Consider the following 23,591-nt stretch of genomic DNA (forward strand, 5'->3'; position numbering starts at 1 on the left):
GGTAACAAAACAAAACTGTTTTCATTTCCTCTCTTTATGGATTTAGAAGACATCCAATACCTTTTCTTGGGCAATAACACCCATCTTGAGAATAGGCCTGCCCTAGCTGGTTTGGCTGGGTGGATAGAGCGGCAGCCTGCAGACTGGATTCAGGGTCCTGGGTTCAATTCCGCTAAAGGTCACTTATCTCTGTTGCAGGCTCAATCCCTGGCCCTAGTTAGGGAAGGGGTGGGAGGTAACCAAACAATGTCTCTCTCTCACAATGATGTTTCTCTTTCTCTGTCTCTCCCCCTCCCTTCCACTCTTTCTAGAAATCAATGAAAGAATATCCCCAAGTGAGGATTGAGAACAACAAAAATAAGAATAGGCATTGATTCTTCAGCATTCACTTAAAAACAAAACAAAAACCCACTGGAGGCACCCAGGACATCTAAAGGGACTAAGCTAAACTTCCAGAAACATGACTGGAGAACTTTCAAAACTGAACATTCTTTAATAACTCTCTGGAATAACCCAACAGTACGTAAATGAAGGCCTTTCAATTCTAGCTTTTGTATACAGACTGAAGTAAACCTTCAGGAATTTTCCTAAAAAAATGCATCCCAAGTTATGTCATTACTATGCTTGGTAATTTCATCTTATGAACCACGGGGACACATAATTTAAAGGAAGAGGGTCTGGATGTGGAAAAGGCTCAGTGAAGTGTGAGGTACAGGTGTGACCTGCTGAGTGTTTACACTGGCTCTAAAAGTGTGTTTAGTGCCATCGTGATGAGGGGTTGATCAATGAACAACAAAAAGCTCATTAAAGCAGAGAATTATTATTTTTTATTAAAATATGTGACCTCCACTCCCGACTGGAATATGCATCAGTTTGCTTGTCTTGGCCACAGGCCCAGGACCAGCCTTTCTGTGTGGATGTGCACTGGGAGCTGGGAGCTGTCTTCTTCGGTACGTCCTTCCTGCAATGCACCGCCTCACCTCCGCTCACTGTCCTGCGGGCGGAGGAGAACTCAGAGCCATTCACTATGGACCCAGTACACCCTTCCAATTTCCCGCCGGCGCCTTACTCGCCTTGCTTCTAGTCCAGTAGCAATTTCATAAAAGTGACCCGCCTTTACTGAGTCTAAAGCATTCATTTTCACAGAAAGAATTACCGTTTCACATTTGGATTTCACTGGTTTCATATTAACCAAGTAATTAAAACAACAAGTATCTAAACAACAACAACAACAACAACAACAACAACACAGTTCAGAAACACAACTAACTGGCTTTGGTGTGGCTGCAACTGCAGGGATTGCAGTGCTCCCAGCAGAAATTGGGGCATGACAGTCTTGTATCTGTGCCATGGCAAGGGTAGTTGAGTGCAAGGGTCAATTCAGCAAGTCAGTTAAGTGGAAGCAAAAAGAACGTCTACCATCCTATATAATAAAAGGGTAATATGCAAATCAATCCAACAGCAGAACGACTAGTTGCTATGAGGCGCACTGACCACCATGGGGCAGATGCCCAACACAGGAAATGACCCCTGGTGGTCAGTGCACTCCCACAGGGGGAGTGCCGCTCAGCCAGAAGACCAGAAGCCGGGCTCACAGCTGGCAAGTGCCACAGGGATCATGGAAGCCTCTCCCGCCTCCAAGGCTGTCAGACACCCCCCAAGGGCTTCCGGACCGTGAGGGGCACAGGCGGGCTGAGGGACCCCTCCCGAGTGCACGAATTTCATGCACTGGGCCTCTAGTCATTATATTAAGTAAATTAGACAAAGGATGATTCTTAGCATAAAAGAACTTTTGCATATCAAAAGAATAAGACAAATCCCTCCACTATGGAAAAATAGACCAAAACCATGAATAAGCAACCAATGGACACAGACAGTAAGGGGGGAGGGCATGAAATGGGGAGTGGGAGTGGCTGGGGAGAGGTTAATGGGGGAAAAGGAGTCTTATGTAATACTCTAAACAATAAAGAATTTAAATTTAAAAAAAACATGAATAAGCAAGTTACAGAAAACAAGTTACCATTAAAATGGAAAGCGGGTTAACCCTCTAGTAGTCAAATCCTCCGTTAAACTGGCTGGTCCGTTTTCTGGAGGCTAACAGTGTGAGACTTCAGTGAAACAGGCACTCTCACATTATGCTTGTACTTGGTGCAAAAACTGCTGTAACATTTCAGAAGGCCAATTGGAAATATGAATCGAGTCTTTTTAAAAATTCTGTAACATTTGTCCTACCTCTAGGAATTTATTCTACCAGAGCCATACAATGATCTATATAGAGTGATTTTTAAATAGCAAAACATAAAAGTACAAAATATTTATCAACACAATTTAAGTTAGTTTGTGGTCCCATCCATAAAATAGAATCTTATATAATATAAGCCTAATATAGTACCGTTCCTACATTAGAGATCCGTTCCTACGGCAAGACATAAGGCGATTTTCACAGTAAATTGGAATCCACCTACATAAGCACCTACATCATCACATGGAGCACATACACAACAGTAATGAAGTGAAATTAAAAATTTTTTAGAAGATAGATAACAATTCCTGACCTTTACTTGTCATAAATAAATAAAAAAAATCATAAAGCACATATGTACATACATCGAAATGATGGAACTTTTTTAAAAATAAATAAATGGGAGATGGCGACGTAACCACATAACAATGAAACGATGTATGTCGAGTACAATGTAACCCGAGGACTGCCTGTATGCTAAGTATCTGGTCGGCCATTCAACCAATCAAAGCATAATATGCTAATGATATGCTAAAGCTGCTAAACCACTCAATATGACATACACTGATCACCAGGGGGCAGACAGCTGACAGGTCAACCAGTCGCTATGACATGCACTGATTACCAGGGAGATGCTCTGACCAGTAGGTTAGCTTGCTGCTGGGGTCTGGCACAAGATGGGCCCTGGAGCTCTCCTGCAGCCCCTCCGCCCTGCAGGCCCAGCCCCCAATAAGCCCCCATGGGGGTGGGGTGGCCAGATCCCACCCGTGCAAGAATTTGTGCACTGGGCCTCTAGTATACTCATAAAGCCGTTCAAAATATTTTTGGAGAAAATTGAGAAAAGCCCAGAAGGAACCAAACTAAAATGTGAACAGCAGTTAACTCAGAGTAGTATGTTAACAGTACCATTAAAAGTAGTTAAAAAGTGCCGAAACCGGTTTGGCTCAGTGGTAGAGTGTCGGTCTGTGGACTGAAGGGTCCCGGGTTCAATTCCGGTCAAGGGCATGTACATTGGTTGCAGGCACATCCCCAGTAGGGGGTGTGCAAGAGGCAGCTGGTCGATGTTTCTCTCTCATCGACGTTTCTAGCTCTCTATCCCTCTCTCCTCCTCTCTGTAAAAAATCAATAAAATATAAAATTTTTAAAAAGTAGTTAAAAAGTGGTTCAGGGTAAGTGAAATTACAAACATTTAAAATTTTCTTTAATTTGTTTCCTAGTATTTTGGATGTGGAATGTTTTTATCATCAAAAAACAATTACAAAAATAAGAAAAAATCTATAAATAGAAGCCAGCTGATGTTTATATAATTGATAATCTAACATTAAAAAGTACACTGAGGGAGGAGGGCATCCTCTCAAGTTGTCCTTAAAAAGTATTTGCTCGTTTCCCTCTCGTGTCCCAACCCAAGGCCATGAGCACACAACCTTGGCAGACCAAGCCCATACAGGAAATTAAACCGAAGTCATGAATACAGTAATGCTTTTCTTTTCAAATGCCATTTGACCTCTTCTATCAAGCATTCTGCAGCATCTGGATTTGATCAAAGAAAGTTACATAATCAGGGGAAGTGGCCTGGAAAGCACCTGGGACAGCAGAACCCAGATACCCAGGGGTGACTGTCGATCTAAAGTATGGGTTAAAGAGGCCGTCCCTAACACGGAGACAGATGCGGGAATTTCATGTGAAGGGATGAGGCCTTTGTCAGGAAGGAAAGGGCCTCCCACCGTTTTTTTTGATTCAACAGGATATGAGGAAATCCAAGGCAGCCTCTCCATTTTCCTCTCCAGTTCTTGCTCCATTCCACAAATGAATGGCCAAAGCCCAAAGGGAAGGATTGCTCATGCATGCCTCTGGATCGAGACACTGCAGCGCAGCCACAGTCCAACCCCAAACCTTCCAGTCAATTCCCAATCCAGGCTGATGTCAAAATTGACTCACAAGGTAGAAATGCCAAGTTCCTTGCTTCATTTCACAGTGAACTATGCTCGTCAACCTTAAAAATGATTACGGCTTCCAAGGCCAAAGTTGCAGAATGTACTTAAATCTTCCTTGCTTAATACATGAACTTTCTGTCAGTCTCCCTGTCAGGAAGTTAAACCCCTAAAGATGCCCAAAACAGCACCCCTCCTCCATCCTCCCAATGGATCGTTCGGCTATTGTTAAATCTTGGGAAATAAAAGTTTACCATCGGCTATTATTCTTGGATGTGTGTGTGTGTGTGTGTGTGTGTGTGTGTGTGTGAACATTTTCTGCAGCATCCTTTCTGGGTCATATTTATTTATTTTAAAAAATATATTTTATTGATTTTTTTTACCGGGAAGAAGGGAGAGGGATAGAGAGTTAGAAACATAGATGAGCTGCCTCCTGCACCCCCCCCACCCCCAACTGGGGATGTGCCCACAACCAATGTACATGCCCTTGTCAATGTACATGACCGGAATCGAACCTGGGACCTTTCAGTCCGCAGATCAACGCTCTATCCACTGAGCCAAACCAGTTTCGGCGGGACATATTTATTTTAAATACATTTAATATTTGTATCATCAAAAGTGCCTCTCATCGCACTTAGAAGTCTACTGTTACTTCACCATAGTGTTAATGAAAAGGTTTCCACCATCAACAAAACTCAGGAAAAGTAATTAATCAGCCATTGTAAGCACCAAGAATTATGACATCTACAAACCTCTAGAAAGGTAGCGTTCCAACTCAGAGAATATCAAACTTTTGGAAACGCCACACAATTAATTCACTGGGCCTGTGCATGACTAACTGGGTATTCTAAGAAAATGGGTTGGGTCTTTAAAGTACAAGTTAGATAGTCTGATACAAAAGAATCCTTTCTTCAAGTTGTGAGTCACCGATCAGAAATGTTTACAAAAGATGCCCTGATATGGCATATCTGGTCTAGACTTCCAGGCTGTGCCGCTGACCCAAGGGGGGGGGGGGGGTGAGGGGGGCAAACGGAAGAGAAGGAAGGGCTTCTGAACTCCAGCGTCTGGTGAGGCCGCTTCCCAGCTCCGATGGGAGGGGAGACTGCACCCCAGGAAAAGCCTCCCTGGGAAGCTCTCCGCCTTCCTGTGGCCGCTGAGCCCCCGGCGCCGGTCCCCTCTGCAGTGCCCCCAGCAGTCCTTACTGCCCAGAGGGCACGTCACCAAGTCAGAGCTGGGGAGGGGGGAGGGGGCGGGGTGTCAGATGTGATAAGCATTCCCTTTACTTTTACTCATATTCAGTTATTCGCCCATGTTGCTTTATCCCCATTTCCTTTGTGGGCCCTTCACTATTATCCTCCAGTTCAAGGAATCTCTGTAATTTAAAAATCTATAAAACAGATCCTTCAAAAAAGAGGGAAGGCTTCGTGTTTTATTTCCGACTCTGTTCCAACGGATGAGATCATGCTCAGACTATGCTCAAGTCAGTTTGGAAGTCTCACACAACTTTTTATAAAATGAGTTTAGAGGAGAAGTATTTGAGCTTGATGAAAGTAATTTTATCTGCAGTATACATGGCCCTTTATTTTGTCATTTACACCCTCAGAGCAGTTAAAATTATTTTAAAAACAAACTTATTAGCTAAATACAGCCTTGGCACTAACTTCCCAATCTGAACAAAAATGTCCCAGCACCCGCAAACACGTGTCAGCAGCTGGGAGCGGGGCACGGCACGGAGGCTGGGGGAGAGGGGAGAACGACACGCGGTGAATAAATAAATATGCACAGGCCTCGGAGCACAAGTCCAACAAGAGGACAGTGCTGCCTGAGGAGGAGTGTGTAAGAACAGACACCGGGGCCAGGAGCTGCGAGGGGCTAGGGAGGAGGTGACCCTGAACAAGTCAGTGCCCAGCGAGGGAAGCAGGACTCACAGGGACCCGAGGCAGCCTGACCCCCACGGCCACCGAGGGGGGCTGTGCTGTGCTGTGCGTGGACCCTGTGTTGATGCCGAGGGACTCCCTTCACAGTCAAGTTTGCAGATGCACAGAGTAAGTATGAAGCATTGCAAAGGAAACAACTATATTGAAAGAGTCCCCAAAGCTTTTTTAAAATGTGTCATAGTGCTTTTTATTAATATATTTGGTATATGCTTCTTTATTAACACATTAAATAACAAGATCCAGTGGTGACTACTTTCAGTTCCAAGTAGAGGTGAGTGTAAGTAATAATCAAAACTGTTATATAATATGAAAACATCTGATTTCTACTGGTGACAAAGTCACAAGCACTGCTAATATTACTGTAGTTTGTCTTGTAAGTTCTTAAAAATGAAATACTAATTTTCAATTAGAGGTTAGTAAAATAAGGTTTAATATTTTTCCATCCAAGAACAAGAACCCTGAATTCTATGCGGGAACCCAAGGGCCTTCTGGCTGACGGCTCCAGCACTTCAGATTTGGTTCCGTACAAGCCCTGGGAGGGGCCAAGAGCAATGAATGAGAAGTCCAAATTATACTAGTATTTTCTTTCCTAAATAATGCTGTTTTGTCACATTATAGGCAAAAAGTTAAACAGTTTTCTAGAGAAATCTCCTTTAAAAGGCAAAAAGTTTTTTAAAAAATCACTTAACTTAGCCTAAGACTTAAATATTTCCCCTGGAGTCTTTTTATATTGTGATGTTCCTAGCCAGTCCATTTTAGAAAATGAAATCCTTTGTCCTGACCTATTCACAGTCTACATATTAGCCTTCTGAAGATAAATAGTCCCTATAATCCCCCTCTACCAAAATGAAAAAGAAAAAAGGACTTTTGTATCACTTTTTAAGAATCTGTTGCAAAGCCTCCAGTTCTGGGAAATGGAGCACAAAGATCAAGGTAAAATGAGAAGCACCATCTTCAAAACACTGGACGCCTGTCCTATGTGCCCGCTTCCCTCCCTCTCATCCCATCACGTGCACACGCACATCTTGGCCACTCTTCCTCCTAATCTCTTTGGTCAGTCCTGTCCTCTCCTTACCACCACACCGTCCGTGTCTGGCTCCCCCTCTGGCCCTGCCCGTATCAGAAGGGCCCCCTAAATGTAAATCTGACCAAATCCCTCTCCTGTCAAAATCCCATCTAGATGTCCGGGTGACGGCCCTGCCTGTCAGTCACCAGTCTGCGTTCACTGGAAGCGCACCATGGCACCTAAGAGCAGGTGCCTGCAGGGTGGTGGGCAGTTTGCAGATAAAGCGGGAGGCACCGCTCCCGGCTTGTAACAGGGCCTCACGGCGTGGCCACCGCTGCAGAAGCTGGAGCGCCTAAGGCGGGCACACGAGGCCCTTGGGGTTGGTCAGGGACCACCTTCTCCAGTAACCCCTACTTTCCACTCCAGCCTCCGCACATGCCTTGCTGTTCCCCCAGGCAAACCCTGTTTCTGCCCCATCTGTGTGCACCTTGCCGAGGGCCATTTCCTCTCCCTGGAACCCATCCTCCGGACCTCACCACCTCCATAACCTCTGTCTGTCCTTCGGCCCCGCCGCCTCACACTGAGGGTCACTTACCCTTCGCCTCACTGGGTATTCGGTGTCTGTGTCTATTACCGCCCTGAGGGACCTGTGTCCCTGGCAGCCCGTTAGCCTGGGCAAGCCTTGTTCAAACCGCAGCCACATCTGGAAGATGCTCGTTTCTGAGCCTCGGTGACTCCAGTGCACAGCAGGACAACACCAGTATGGACCCGGTCCCTGGCCGGGCTGGTGGGGTGGGCGAAAGCTCAATGCACGCTGCATGCAGACTGTTTTTGTATGAATGTCAGGCGTGGCACCTGGCACTAGGGCACCACAGGGCAATTACTTCTTCTCTTGTGACTGTCACCACAAGCATCAGCTTCTCGTGGGCAGAGACCAGCACTTTCAGAGTGCCCAGCGCTGGCCCATGGTGCAGGACCTATAGCACTGCCGCTTATTTAAATCACCTCCTAGAACACCTGCGTTTGTCTGTCTTCAGCAACAAGATAAAAAACGACGAGTGCACCTGAACTGCCTGTTAGCCTCTAACGGCAGAAGAGCAGGAAGAATAAAGATGAAAAGCAAATGACCCCTGACCAGGAGGGCCTTGGTGAAGATCTAGGAAACGCAGTATGTATTTGTCACCGGAAGGTAAAGCATGGCCAGGACCCTAACACACACCGTGGTGTGACACGAGTCCATTGCTCGGTGCCTCCTCGCGGGCAGACGGCGCGGTGAGCGGCCCCTGCCACGCGGGGTGTGTCTGGGGAGAAAGGCTGCCCACGGGCGTCTGCCACAGCCTGGGGCCCCGCGCTGCCCGCCGGCCGGACTGGTTTGCAAGCACTCACTCCGCGTCTCCTGCTCTGCTCTAGAGCATCATCCAGGGCTCCTCGGTCAGTTTACATCCAAGTCACTGAAGTAGAGGGGTCACCCAATGGCAGACTATTTCCCCAGAATGTCCCATTAGCTGTTGTTATTTCTGTTGCCAACCTGAGTAGCTGAACGTGAACAGAAAAGCTATTTTGGCTCCTAAAAGCAGTGGCTAATTCTATTCATGGCCTGCCTTTAGATTCAATTTTCAGGTATGCAATGTACAATGCCATTGGCTAAATCTGAGGACTGGTAAGAATTAGGTCTCTAAAGAGAAATTAAGAGTAATGAAGTTAAAGTTTATGCACCGAAATGCAATACAATGGGCGTTACTGATCCCTTACTGAGTGCCAGCACTGTGCCCTGCACTTAATGTGCACTAAATCCTACCACCTTCCTATGCAAACTCCATCATTACTGCCCTGGAGGGCAGGAGACAGAGGCAGAGAAATGGCACCCCAGCCCTCCCGCCGGGATCCTGCTCAGCGGCCAACCTGCCTCTCTCATGCTCCTCTCAGGACACACTCCCTCTGTCCCCATCCCCTCTTCTCTTCTCTGTGTCTTCTTCCCTCCCTTCTTGGTTTCCCTTTCCTGTCCCAGCCTACTGTCCTTGTCTCCCAATTTGTTTGTAGCCCCCCCCCCCCCCCCCGTTTTCCTTTTCCTGCTCCTCTGCCTCCCTTCCCTCTCTAACGGCCTCCTCTGTCTACCTGTCTTCCCTACCACCACCCAACACAGAGAGGATGACAATCACCTACGGTGTGGGTTAGGACAGGACATGAGAAGCCATTTAAAATTAGACTCTCAAGAGTCAGTAACTAGCCCGAACCAGTATGGCTCAATGGATAGAGCGTCGGCCTGTGGACTAAAGAGTCCCAGGTTCAATTCCGGTCAAGGGCATGTACCTTAGCTGCGGGCACATCCCCAGCAGGGGATGTTCAGGAGGCAGCTGATCAATGTTTCTCTCATCGATGTTTCTAACTCTCTATCCCTCTCCCTTCCTCTCTATAAAAAAATCAATAAAAAATATTTTTTAAAAGAGTCAGTAACTAGCAAAGCTATTCAATGGCTTTGGAACTGTAACTTCAATAGAAAAGAAAACAAGATGGACCAGAAGCTGGTAATATTACAGCTGGGTGGTGAGTACCAGGGAGTTCATTATGTTGTCTGCTTTTGTCACGGGTTTAAAACTTTCTGCTGGGGGGAGGGGGGGCAAAAAAGACTAACAAGCATTTGTTTTAGAAATTGTTCTTCTGTGTTCTTCTACAATCCACAATTACAGAAAAAAGTTATATATTTTTCCCATGTCACATTTGATCTTTAGTTCTTGTTACATATATTTTCCCAGTTTTAAGGTATAATGATATTGTATAAGTTAAAGGTGAATAATTTGATATATGTATATATTATGAAGGGATTATCATAAAAGTTAACAACCATTAACACACATAACTATTAACTTTTTTCTTGGAAGGAGAAACTTTATAAAGATCTATTCTTGGCAACTTCCGAATACACAATACAGTATTTGTTAACCATATCATCACATTGTACAATATTATGTATTTTTAAAGCCTAACAATTGACAATTTTTCCTGTTTCTGTTTTGGGTCAGTGTTTAATTACACTGGCAAAATTATTTTGCAACAAGGTAGTAAGCAGTATGAGACTTTTAGCTTTCACATGTTTGGAGCTATGAACAAACTCCCTCTGGAGAGAAGAAATAAAATGCCAACCCATGAACCAATAGGATTTTTTCTTCCATAATTAAAATTTTCACCATGGGAATAAGATAGAATCAGAGGAAGGGAAGATACTTTTCCTTAAAACCAAGGACAGGAAATATTAATTATATGCATCAAAACAAACTTGAAAACATTGTTTTGTTAACAAGAAAAACTATCAGAAAAAAAAAGAAAAGAAACTATGGATAGGTTCAACTCAATTCTATCATTCTTCCGCCATTAGAAAAGTTGGCAACCCCAACATTTTAGACTGCTAAGTATTTGTTTAAAATAACAACATCGAACATATGCTAACATCTTGCTCCATGCCCGGGTCTGTGCTAAACAATTTAAGTGAAATCTCTCGTGTGAATCTACCAACTCAACAAGACAGGAACCACTCGGAGCCTGTTTTAGAAGTGAGAACATCCAGCTCAGAAAGCTGTGTGCCCAAGACCCTGGGCAGCATGGATGCACCTGGGGCCATAGCAGAATGGGACTTAGCATGTATATCCTGGCCAGAAAACTCTCTGGACTTAGGACATCTCAAAGGAACCTGTACTGGTATAAATACATACATTAAGCATTTTATTTGTTTCTAAACTTCCACCTGAATCATCTCATATGTTCGGAAAACCATCCTCTAAGGCAGGGGTCTTCAAACTACGGCCCACGGGCCACATGCAGCCCCCAGGGGAGTCTGATCCTGCCCGCCAGGTTTTTTGGGCAGTGAGCGCAGCCGAGGTGTTACAGTAGGGATTAGTAGTTCATATAGTCCGGCCCTCCAGCTCTCTGAGGGACCGTGATCTGGCCCCCACTTTAAAAAGTTTGAAGACCCCTGCTCTAAGGTGAGCTGGACAGAGGTGCCTGTTCTGTCTTAGAGGAAATGAAACAGAAAAGCTGAGAGAAGTCGGACAAGAAGGGGATCTCCTGACTCAAAAATCACAAGTGTTTCCAGCCAAAGTGAGCGGGGCCCTTCTCTGCCCTGAGCACCTCGGAGCACTGGTACGGGAATTAGTGAGGATGGCAATGAAGCGGGGTGCCCAGGCGTGCCCCCTCAGACATGCTCCATGTTTGAACACAAGCCCGGATGAGAAGGGCTGCCTGGCTAGCCCGCTCCAGAGCTCAGGTTGTCTTTGTTACTGGACAAGAGGAGCAGCCGATGAGCTCAGGAGGGGTTAGGAAGAGCACCAGCAATCTGAGGCAGAAGTATCGATACTAGTGTATCTGTGTGGCTGGACCGCAGAAAGCACTCGCCAGAACGTTAACTGTACTCACAAGAAGTGGAAAGAGGGCCCTTCAAATAACATTTGAAAGTTCAACAAGAGTTCACTCCAGACATTAGTTTTTTATTCCCCACATAGAACTTACATGCCCCCGTACATCACCACACACAATGTATGCAAACACAAGCATATGAACGAGTAAAAGTAAACTGGAGAAAAGATGAATGCAAATGACTACTGTTCATGTTTTCTCTCACATCGCTAGAGGTCAGGAGTAACAGAGTCAGTGTTTGAAGCAGACCAAAGTTTATAAAGATGAACATGATTATGGTATAAAGATACATTTTCACCAAGTTGATGAACAACTCAAATGCTATAAATGCTTTTATGTGTATGAAACACTTCTAGAACAGGGGTCGCCAACCAGCCGTCTGAGGTCTGAAAGGTTGGCAGCAGCTGCTCCAGGAGGACACACAGAAAGTCCCCATGCCTCTGGGCAGGAAACTGCACGGGGGACAGAATTACCCCTCAGAATACCCTTCCAGAATGTGCTAGCATGACAGCTATTTTGTAAAATACATTTTTATTGATTTCAAAGAGGACTCAAAATGGCTAACGGTAATCCTTCTTATCAATATCAGGTTTCCAGAGGGAAAGAAAGAATACCCCCTTTTGAGGCATTAGTGTTTCTGAAGATGTCATTTTCACATCCACAGAGAGTTCCAAAGAAGATAAACAGTCACAGTCCATAAAGCAGAGTGGCTAAACTGGACTCTTTGGGGACAGATAGCCATGGGTTCAAATCCCAGCACCACCACTTGCTAGCTTTGTTGCCTTAGACAAGTTTCCTAGTTTTTCGGTGCCTCAGTTTCCTCACCAATAAAATGAAAATAACCACAAGGCCATCATGAGAAGTAAGCAAATGAAATCACAGAACGTTGAAACAGTGGTTGGCACACAGTAAGCATTTAATAATTGCTTTGACAGCTAGGCCCGAATAGCAAAGTGGATGCATGATCGTTGCATTCACAGCTGACCCTCCTTTGATAGGATGGAAAACTTGACCGTATTTAATTCTCTCCATGACGCGTGATGCCTGGGCCCCAGTGGCTGTCAATAAACACTGATTGATGGATCTAGATGTCAGTAAAAACAGAAGGGCTGGATTACTTACCCAGATGTTGGCAACTATGTTTCCCAAGAGACTAATAGCACATCCAGTCTTTAAGAAAGGATCGCTGAGGTTTGTTAAATTCTCTAAACTACAAAATAATAATTTCATTTACTTTTCCCAATTAAAACACAACCATGACATCAGGAATATCAGTAACAATAAAAAATTCCTATCGTGAGAGCTTTCCAGATAAAGTCTTAACTAAAGTAGTCTGTTGTACCAGAATCCTTTTTTCCCTTCAGACTTGAGAGCCAACATTATTTCAAGACATGCTGGAATGGGTCACTTTAGACCCCCCTACCCCCCAAAAAGAATAATTAAACCAGCCAGGTACTACTAAATCCCCCCCGCCCCCAAGCAAAACAGTGTCACAGCTTGGCTGTGCCCTGACCTTTCCTGCAGCCCTGCAGTTACAAAAGTCCATTCATCTGCTCAGCCTTGGGCCTCCATCTGCAGAACGGAGATGATAATGCCTGACACTAACTCGTTACAGATGGAAATGAGAATGTGTTCAGAATTCTGAGCAACTTGGAAAACAAGCCACGTATTAACTGAAGTTGATCTTGGCTGTTCAGATATGAACTTTCAGGGGACAAATAAGCCCTCTCTCCTGATGCCAGCCTTTGTGAGCCCACTCCATCCGGGTGGGCCTTCTCTCAGGCCCCAATCCCAGAGAGGGAAAGGGACCCAGGTACACCTCCTGTGGCAAAAAGGGCACACAGGTTTTGCCTATATCATTGGGGTTTATGGTTTGAGCTCCATATATGATTCTAGGCAGGCCCTCAAGTCAAAAAGTGAGAAGAAAAATAGTTTGGACAATTAATGAGGCCTCTTTATTTCCCCTTCATTTAAAAAAGAAAAGCCTTACACCTTCCCGGCGCTATAGTAGAAATCCTACTTGTTCTACAGTGAGCTTTCCATTTCTATTCCTACAATATGTTAAGCCCTCGGTGAACTCAATGGAGAAATGCAAGCAGGAGTACATCTCTGAAGTCCAATCAGCCTTTTCAGCTGAAAGCAAACCGCCTGGGATGGCCAGTCCCCAAAGCAGATCAATTTCAGATCCATCTTGAAGCTATCAACGATAACCACTCATCCTCAGCTCACTTTTTTCCAGACCTCACCTTCCTGGGACAGAAAGGAAAGACAAGGAACAGGCACGGGGGAGGGGAGGGCTTAGATAAGAAAAAGAAGCGCAGAAGGGGGAGAAGGCAAAAGTGAGCCGCTCTTGGGTCTCAGCTTTTCTGAAGCAACCTAGCATGTGGCTACTGCCCCTCCCCAAACACTCCGGGCTCATTCAAATGCCTTCTTAAAATGTGGTGTGATCGCTCCTACGCCATCGAAGAGAGAGAGTCTAAGACCTCCTCATGGTCTGTTCGGGTTGGGGCCGGGAGGGGAAGGATCCCTTGAAATTCTGTATCCATAAATGGTAGAGCCGCTTTCCTTTTGTAATGCCCGATACCTAATGCAAATCGGATCTTTCACAAACACAGGTCGACTTTTTTGACACATAATTTCCAATTAACCGTGGAAATTCCACCGTGTGGGCCGTCCAGGCCCTCAGAGTTCGCTTTCTCAAACTTTTTCGGGTCGAAGCCCGCAGTTGGGGCCCCTCGACACAGCCATCCCGACGCAGGTTCTCCAGGGGCTGGTAGTGCGCGGGGGCCAGAGCCCCGCACCACCCCCCCCCTCCCCGGCCAGGACCGCGCAGGAGCTGCCTAGAGAAAGCAGCAGAAAAGGGGAGCTGGAGAGGAAAGGAAAGGGGGGAAGGAGAGGGGGAGAGAGGAGGGGAAGGGAGGGGGCGCGCAGGCGGGAAGGCCCAGGAGGCCCGGCGGCGGCCCCCTCGCCCACTCGGGCCCTGGGCCGGGCTCACCTTCCAGGTAGCAGCTGGAGGACGAGGAGAGCCCCTTCTTGGACTTGCAGCCCACCAGCTTCAAGCAGATCTCCAACATTTTCGTGTGCCCGCGCCCCGAGGGCCGGCGCCCCCTCCTCTCCCGCGGCGGCTCAGGCTCAGGCTCGGCTGGTCGCTCCGGCTCCGTGCGCCGCCCCGGGCCCCCGCGGCCCCGCCATGGGCCTCACCGCCCCCCGCGCCCGCCCCAGGCCGCGGCCGGCTCCCTCCCGCTCCGGACGCCGCTAACAAAGGGCCCAGGCCCGGCCCGCGAGGCCCGCCCCGCCTCCTAACGGCTCCGCTTAACCCCCTCGGCGCCGGCAGGGGCCCTTTCCAGGCGTTCCTAAGGCCCAGGCCAGCTAGACAGCGGTCCAAAGCCAATCCACTTCTGAATCCGCAGGATTGCTTATAAGCAGAGCACCTGAGCACAGCGATCCCTACACCCGCTGCTCCCCTTGGAGCCCGCGGGTGCTCCCGGCCACTGCTGAACCCAGGAGAAGTTCTCAACCTGCACTGCTAGGTCCCACCATACCCCAGCCCTGGCAAACCCATGTCCCCAGAACGCTGGTGAATAACGCAAATTCCTTTGGAATTACCAATAACGGTCTCATTTCTATTCAGTGAGCTTACTGTGATTAAGGCTACACTCAATGGGTGGTTAAGGAATGAATAATCAAAACTTTGTAACCCACATAACAGTTACAAGAATGCAACACGTTTGTCAAATCATACATTCGGGCTCAGAGACAGCTGGAACAAGGAAGAGATGTGCGAGTTCACACTCACACGTAATTTCCGATTGTATGTGAGGGATGTGGTCTCCACAGTGAGAACTCTCCAGAGGCAGGGCCTGGGACTTCGCCTCCTTTTCTTCCACGGAGAACTGTCGCCCTTGTTGGGCAGGTGTCACGGCACCACTGTTTAAAACCCATCTCATTGCTGTGTTGGGCTCAAATCTGTGTATAACTCAGGTCCGGACTGATAAGAGACAATGGCATATCACAAGAATGTTACTTGGCATAATACCAGAAATCCAGGTCAACAGGAAACAATAGAGTCCCAATCATACCAAATAATTTAATAAAAATCAGATAAATATCAGTAACAATAGAAAAGAAAATTTAATAATAGTATCAACGCAACAGGCAGAAAAACTAAGTTAGTCCAGCCCTGGCTGGTGTGGTTCAGTTGGTTGAGCATCATCCGGTGCACCAAAAGGTTGCTGGTTTGATTCCAGGTCAGAGCACATGCCCAGGCTGTAAGCACGATCCCTGGTGGAGATCATGCAGGAAGCAGCTGATCAGTGTTACACTCTCACATAGGTTTCTCTCTCTCCCTCTTTCTAAAAATCAATAAAAACTATTCTTTAAAAAAAAAAACAACAACAAAAAAAAACTTCGGTTAGTCCATATCTTAGAGCACGTGAGTAATCAGCACTAACATGTATTACCCTAGGCAGGTAGCTCAGTTGGTTAGAGCATCGTCCTGATATGCCAAGGTTGCAGGTTCGATCCCAGATCAGAGCATATACAAGAATCAACCGATGAATGCAAAAATAAGTGGAAAAAATCGATGTTTCTCTCTCTCCCTCCCTTCCTCTCAAGAGTCTCAAATCAATATATATATTTTTAAATGAGTAATGCTTACTTACAAACTGTGCCCAAAACTGAGCAACGAATATTGAAACTATCACCAAACTGTACACTGCCATATCAAACCTGTACGATCCTCTCCAGAGCCAGTGTTGAACCTAGAAACTCACTTGCAAGATACAAAAGGCAGTTACCAGCAAGTGAGCCCCCATGGGCCCAGGATTCCCTCTGAGCAATCTTAGGCCTCAAAGGCATTAACTTAAAAAAATAGGGAAAACAACAACAACGAAATGAAAAAGTCTGTGACCTACTTAACTTGTTTGTCATGCTGCGTTCAGCTTGGGAAAGGATAGACACTTACTGTGCACCTAACACTCGCCAGGCACAAGCCCACAGCAGTCTTTGGCATTGGATATGGGATTTAATTTCACAGGTAGGAAACTGGGCGGAGGGGGAAAGAGGAAATATCTTTCCAAGTATACAAAGCGAGGAAGTAGTAAGGTCCAAAGTCCTTGAATTTTCCAAAATGGCACAAAATTTGCAATTTAAGTGAAAAGTGTACAATATGTGTAAAGCCAGAGAAGGAAACAGAAACTGGAAGAATAAGTCTTAAAAGAAAATAGTTCTGGGAATTAGAACTAACAAGAATAGTTTGACATGTTAAGAATAGTAAGAACGGAAGAATAAAGGTCCTTAATGAGATCAAAGCATGTAACAGAGCTGTGTTTCCAAAATGAGGTGCAGGGACACGCACAGAGTCCCCGCAGGCCTTGCTGAACGAGCAGCCTCCGTTCAGGTCCCGGATGAGGGTGTGTGGAGCGCACTGCCTCTGAAGGCCCTAGATGAGCTGGTGGGTCTGTACTGAGGTCTGAAAACCGCCGTTTTAGAAAAGAAAGATTTGCTTCTTATTCTCACTGGGAATAGACAAAGATGAACAGATATTTCTACAATGTGTTCATTTGAAAGCAATTTCTGAATTTAAGAAAAGTACAACTTGCCCTAACCGGTTTGGCTCGGTGGATAGAGCATCAGCCTGCGGACTGAAGGGTCCCAGGTTCGATTCTGGTCAAGGGCATGTACCTTGGTTGCGGGCACATCCCCAGTAGGAGGTGTGCAGGAGGCAGCTGATGGATGTTTCTAACTCTCCTTCTCCCTTTCTCTCTGTAAAAAATCAATAAAATATACTTTTTTAAAAAAGGTACAACTCTAGAAAAATTCACCAAAAGGGGACTCTTTTCTTAAGAATATTTTAGGATAGAAGAATTTAATTTTTTAAAGTTCGGTCCTATTCTTAAGGGGTGGGGAGCCCACAGGGGGTCAGGGAAGGAGGAAGGAGACAGGGCGCCCAGGAGGCAGGGTGTTGAAAGGCCCCTGTGCAGAGCAGGATGGGGAGGAGGGTAAGGCAGGGAGGTGGATCTGATGTGGGCCTGGTGTGGGACCCTTAGGACCAGTAATCCCAGATCTGACTGCCCCTTTGACTGCTTCCAGCCCAGCCAATGGTTTCAGCGGGAAAGGGCGGAAACTTGAAGTATGTGCATGTTATTTCACACGCACGTGCCCACAAAACGCACTTCCTTTGATTCTGCAAACACGGTCCAGTGAGAGCCTGCGAGACCCTAGCCTTCTGGGTCCACTGTGGGTCCAACTGAGAGCGCACGCCGCTTAGAAAGCCCACGGTCACGTCCACGTTTGCCCGACTGCACAGGACACGCTCCTCTCCGATCCACTGTCAGTGAGAGCACCCACCAGCCAGGGTCACCGCGGCCCGGTGACTCCGGCCTGGGCGCTGGGCGGTGTGGGCCAGTGACTTCCCTCTCGGCCAAATGTTCTGTCTGTAAAACTGGGTGGGGCAGTACAGGAGCAGCTATGTCACAGGGTTAGGAGATTAGGGATCATGCATGGAAAGTGCTCAATAAACAGGAGCTGCTTGTTATTTCCAAATGTGTCAGGTGATGGCCTGTGTTCCTGTCTAAGTCTGACTGGGACTAAGTTAAGAGCTAAAATGAACAAAAGTGCTAAGTGGAAATGATTCAGAGAGCACCGCCTGCGGGAGTGGGAGAGTCCGGAGGTTTGCCCAGGGAAAGGGAAATCGGACCATTTTGTTAAGGGAAAGAAATACTAGCTACGGGGCAGGAGTAACAACTAACAGTGAAATGCCACAGAGTCTTACTTTTAATCCGAAAGCCAAGGTTCTGCAACTATGCTTTATGGCAAATCACAACTCTGCTTTCCCCTCAGGTTCTTATAAGCAAAAGGCTCACTTCTAACCAATGTCTCTCTCAGAAGAGGCTGGACTTCATCTTCCTCAATTCTGCTAAGGCTAGCCTTTGACTGCCATTTTCTAAAAATATGTTCACTTGTTATCCATTTATCCTTCTGAATTCTTTTAGTCCTTATGTATTTTCACTTTTTAAAAAATCTTTTTACTGTAATTTTAGTGCGGCTTGGGGAGGAAGAGTGATAAAAACAGGTCTGCAATCTTTAATAATTTTAAATTAAAATCTACTTTGCCCATTTGATGCATGAGATAGCTGAACACAAGGTCTCACGGCAAGTGAATGGCAACATCAGGAATGGAACCCAGATTTCCAAACGCCCGTGTTAGACACTTTCCATTACATGACACCATCAGTTACCCATACTGAAGACCAGCTTTAGAACGTGAGAGTGAAGGACTTTTTTTTAATCCAACTGATGATATTAGAGGGGGGTAAGGAGTAGGAGAGGGAGAGAAAAAAACAAAAGCCATCAATGTGAAGGGAAACATCACTGGTTGCCTCACAAATGCGCCCCCACGAATCAAACCAGCACCTAGGTATGTGCCCTGACCAGAATCAAACCCACAGCCCTTTGGTGCACAGGCAATACCCTAACCACTGAGCACACCAGCCAGGGCAAGAGAGTGAAAAACTATTTAAAATTTGTTATAAACTATAGGTCTCAAATCTTAACATTGCTGTTGTGAAGAACAACCAAACCCCGAATTCATAAATCCAGTCCCACTGCTTAAAGTGAAGCTATAAACATATATTACAGAACAAAAACAGTTTGGGATATTCTTACTAAACTCTAAGTACTTGAATTCAACTTAAAGACATTTTGCATGTTTTCATGCACTGCCTTTGTCCCTTTACTTTGGTTAACTTTTTAAAAAATGCCCCAGAATTTTATTTTAAATCACAAAAATCTTGTTTGCTTTTAATCTGAATATTAAGATGAAGTAAAGATGAAGATATTTACAAGAGAAACAAAAATAGCAAGTTGCAATAATCCTAAAGGCCTCTTATTATCTCCGTAAGAAGGTAACCTTAAGTACACTTCAATATACATGATTAAAATATAAACCATTAATAAAGGCACTGGTTACTTATAAGCAAAACACTCCTTTTCAAACACTGGCACTGTTTTTGGCTTTTGTGGTCTTGTTAACTTTGGACTGGGAAGCCAATGGTTAATTTTTTCCTCTCTTTCTCTAAGACGAAAAGAATCTGCGAAAGCAGCAGCCCAGGCGGAGATCACGTTACTGTGGGGGCGGGGGCGGAGGAAGGCAGCTGGAGGGGAGCGGGAAGGCCCAGAGGGAAGGAAAACAAGCTGTCTGAGCCCCGCAGCGGGCGGCGGGAGCAGGAGGCTCTGGAGCAGCCTGTTTGCCGCGGGGTCTCTGCGGGGCTGGAAGGGGCTGCATTAGGAACCTCTCACAGGCCAGAGCTGGAAACCGAAAATTAATGCTTGTTTCTTCAAAACATTTAGTACCAAGTGTTGTTGTCTGTAAGGTTTTAAACACACAAAGAACAAATGGGTCCAGTGTCTTGCCTACACTTATTAGAAAGTCCTGCTGTCCTCAGAGAAGCAATGACAGCTCTTTCTCTCAGCGACAGATCGGCATGTTAATCCAGAGGACACATTAGCCAGAAAGAGCGGCTCCCGTTAGCCGCGCAGTGAGCGGCTGTGTGACATCAGGAGGAAACCGCCACTTGGAAAGAAAACCACAGAACACAGAGTTGTGCTTTCCACGCTGACCTGGCAGGAGCTGTCCTCTTATCTGCCCCCTTCCCGTTAGCTGATACATAAAATCCTATATTCAGTATAGCAACTCCAAAATCAGATTTAATCACTAAGTACTTTCAGATTCCCTGAGCAATGATCATTTATATTTATGACTAGTTCACCATGAAGAACATTCTAGTGTGATTCTAAAGACAATAGTAAAAGTAACTCTTCAATAAGGCTTAGGCCAACAGCTCCATATCAACTAGTCTTTCTTTAATGAAAAATGAATGAGTGTCCCACACAGACTAGTTACAGGAGCCCGCAAGCCCAACAGTGGCCCCATCTGTTCCCTTCTCTTACCTTCAACCTTAAGTTTCAGGCCTTAGACCCTAAGTTTCGGATGGACCCATTTCCCAGACTCTCTCACATGGAGCACCACCACATGACCAAGTGTAGCCAATAGTATGTGAGTAGAAAAGATACTTGAGCTTCAGAGCCAGGTTCTTAAAAGGAAAGGGCTTCCTCCCTACGGAAAACAGTGTGGAAGGTCCTCAAAAAATTACAAATGGAGCTGCCTTATGACTTAGCAATTCCACTTCTGGATATGTATCCAAAGAAACCCAAACCACTAATTCAAAAGAATACAGGCACCCCCATGTTCACTGCAGTGTTATTTACAGTAGCCAGGATATGGCAACCCGAGTGCCTATCCAGAGACGAGTGGGTAAAAAAAGCTATGGTACATATACACAATGGAATATTACTCGGCCATAAAAAAGAATGAGATCTTACCAATTATGACAGCATGGATGGACCTAGAGGGTGTTATGCTAAGTGAAATAAGTCAGCGAGAGAAAGGCAAATACCACATGATTTCACTTATATGTAAAGTCTAAAGAACAAAATAAACCAACAAACAAAACTGAAACAGACTCACAGACACAGAGAAGGAGGAGGGAGTTGGGGGGCCGTGTGAAAAGTAGAGGAATTAAGAACTACAAATTGGGAGATACCGAATAGTCACTGGGATGCAAAGTACAACACAGGAAATATAGTCAATAATATTGTAATAACTATGTATGATGCTAGGGTGGGTATTGGAAATATCGGGGAAAACACTTTGTAAGGATATGACTGTATTATCCACCATCCTATACACCTAAAACTAATATAAAGCAATATTGAATGTAAACTCTAATTGAAAACTAAAATTTTATATTTAAAAAAAACTCCTCTTTACTTCCCACTGTCTGCAAGGGGTCAGGTCAACTGGAATGGCCTTTTGGATCCTGAAGCAGAATTGCATCTTAAAGAGTAACAAGATATCAAGATATCAGGTGTTTCACCCTGTGGAGTCCCCACACACATCCAGGTTGGCTAATGTCAGCCTGTTTTAGAGAGAGATAAACATCTAGCTTGTTTATATCACTGGCAATCAGCATCTGTATTATCACCATTTAGTCTTAATGGTAATAATATTAAAAGGCTTGTCCTAATTCGCAAAAAATATAAGAATTCTCCAAATCAACTGTTTCTATTCTTTATCTATGAAAAACTGTTAATTGTAGAACAAGCATATGAAACTGTTCTATAAGCTTTAAAAAATGACAAAATGGTTTAAATAACCCATGTGAAACACATAGCCCAGTGTCCAACTCACAACATGCAAATAGTACAAGTTAATTATTCTTACTATTGCCCCTGCCCCTTTCCACAGTCTCTGGTGCTGATGTGAGGAAAATTAAAAACCCATGTGTTCTGTTCTATCATGTACCTGGTATAGACTGAACTCTACCCCTCAATAATAAGACAGTACACAAACCAATTTAAAATTTTTAAACTGACATCTCACCAAGTAAGAAATATGAATGGCTAACAAGCACATAAAAAATTGTTCAGCATATTAGTTATTCAAGAAATAGAAACTAAACCACAGTGCGATGCCACTTCACAACCATATGAATAACTATAATTTAAAAAGACAGATAAGCCGAAACAAGTTTGGCTCAATGGATAGAGCGTCGGCTTGGGGACTGAAGGGACCCGGGTTCAATTCCGGTCAAAGGCATGTACCTTGGTTGCGGGCATATCCCCAGTAGGGGGTGTGCAAGAGGCAGCTGATCAATGACTCTCTCTCATCGATGTTTCTAACTCTCTATCTCTCTCCCTTCCTCTCTGTACAAAATCAATAAAATAAAAAAAATAAATAAATAAAAGACAGATAAAACCATGTGTTTGTAAGAATGTGGAGAGCTTTCTACCAGACCCAGCAGTTTCACTCCTACGAATTTACCCTAGAGAAATGAAAACATGTACAAGCACCATCCTATATAATAAAAGGCTAATATGCAATTCAACTGAACGACGGGACGACCAGTCGCTATGATGTGCGCTGACCACCAGGGAGCAGGTGCTCAATGCAGGAGCTGCTCTTTGGTGGTCAGTGCACTCGGCCAGAAGCTGGGCTCACAAGTGGCGAGCGTGGTGGCAGTGGCAGTAGCCTCTCCCGCCTCCACAGCAGCGCGAAAGATGTCCAACTGCCAGCTTAGGACACACCCCCTCATGGCCCCCGGACTGTGAGAGGGTGAGGGCTGGGCTGAGGAACCCCAGCCCAAGTGCACAAATTTCATGCACTGGGCTCTAGTTATTCATAAGAACCAAAACTTGGAAATAATCCAAATGTCCATCAACTGGCAAATGGATAAACAAAATGTATTTCCAAAGAATGGAATAATATCCAACAATAAAAAGGAACAAAGTACTGACATGTGCTGTTAACAACATAGATAAACCTCAAAAACATGCTGTCAAGTGAAAGAAGCCAGTCACAAAAGAGCTCATACTGTATGATTCCATTCATGTGAAATGTGCAGAGAAGGCAAATCTATCAAGACGGACAGTAGAGGGTGGCATCCTGGGGTTGGGGTGGGATCGAGTGCAAAGGGGATCTTTATTAGATGACAGAAATGTCCCAGAACTGGATGGTGGGGACCTGCTGAAGAAATGAAAATCAGCCCTGGCGGGTGGCCCAATCAATTGGAACGTCATCAGGCACACCAAAATGCTGAGGGTTCAGATCCAGGTCAGGGCACACACTAGGTTGTGGATTAGATCCCCATTCAGGGGTACAGAGGCAACCGATCGATATTTCTCTCTCACATCAATGTCTCTCTCCCTCTTCCTCTCCTCTCTCTGAAATCAATAAAAATATTAAAAAGAAAATGAGCCGAAACCGGTTTGGCTCAGTGGTAGAGCATCGGTCTGCGGACTGAAAGGTCCCAGGTTCGATTCTGGTCAAGGGCATGTACCTGGGTTGCGGGCACGTCCCCAGTAGGGGGTGTGCAAGAGGCAGCTGGTCGATGTTTCTAGCTCTCTATCGCTCTCCCTTCCTCTCTGTAAAAAAATCAATAAAATATATTAAAAAAAAAAAAAAAAGAAAAGAAAGAAAGAAAGAAAATGAAATGAGAATCAAAGAGGGG

At 45.3% G+C, this 23,591-nt stretch overlaps 1 protein-coding gene across 2 annotated transcripts in view; it reads right to left on the minus strand.

Annotated features, from left to right (window-relative positions):
* Nucleotides 1-23,591, minus strand: part of ABL1 (ABL proto-oncogene 1, non-receptor tyrosine kinase) — a gene marked incomplete at its 5' end in the record, with an annotated part of 82,946 nt that overhangs the window by 27,623 nt on the left and 31,732 nt on the right. The window contains one exon of one of the 2 annotated variants that reach the window (XM_084899793.1): nt 14,519-15,052. The exons of the other annotated variant lie outside the window; for it this stretch is intronic. Within the exon in view, the coding sequence (XP_084755919.1) occupies nt 14,519-14,597 (79 nt within the window). Of the gene's footprint in view, nt 1-14,518; nt 15,053-23,591 lie in introns of those variants that run through there. 2 annotated transcript variants of the gene reach the window in all.

The sequence above is a fragment of the Pipistrellus hanaki genome (assembly GCF_964339955.1).
Source record: "Pipistrellus hanaki genome assembly, chromosome: 11".
NCBI classification, from domain to species: domain Eukaryota; kingdom Metazoa; phylum Chordata; class Mammalia; order Chiroptera; family Vespertilionidae; genus Pipistrellus; species Pipistrellus hanaki.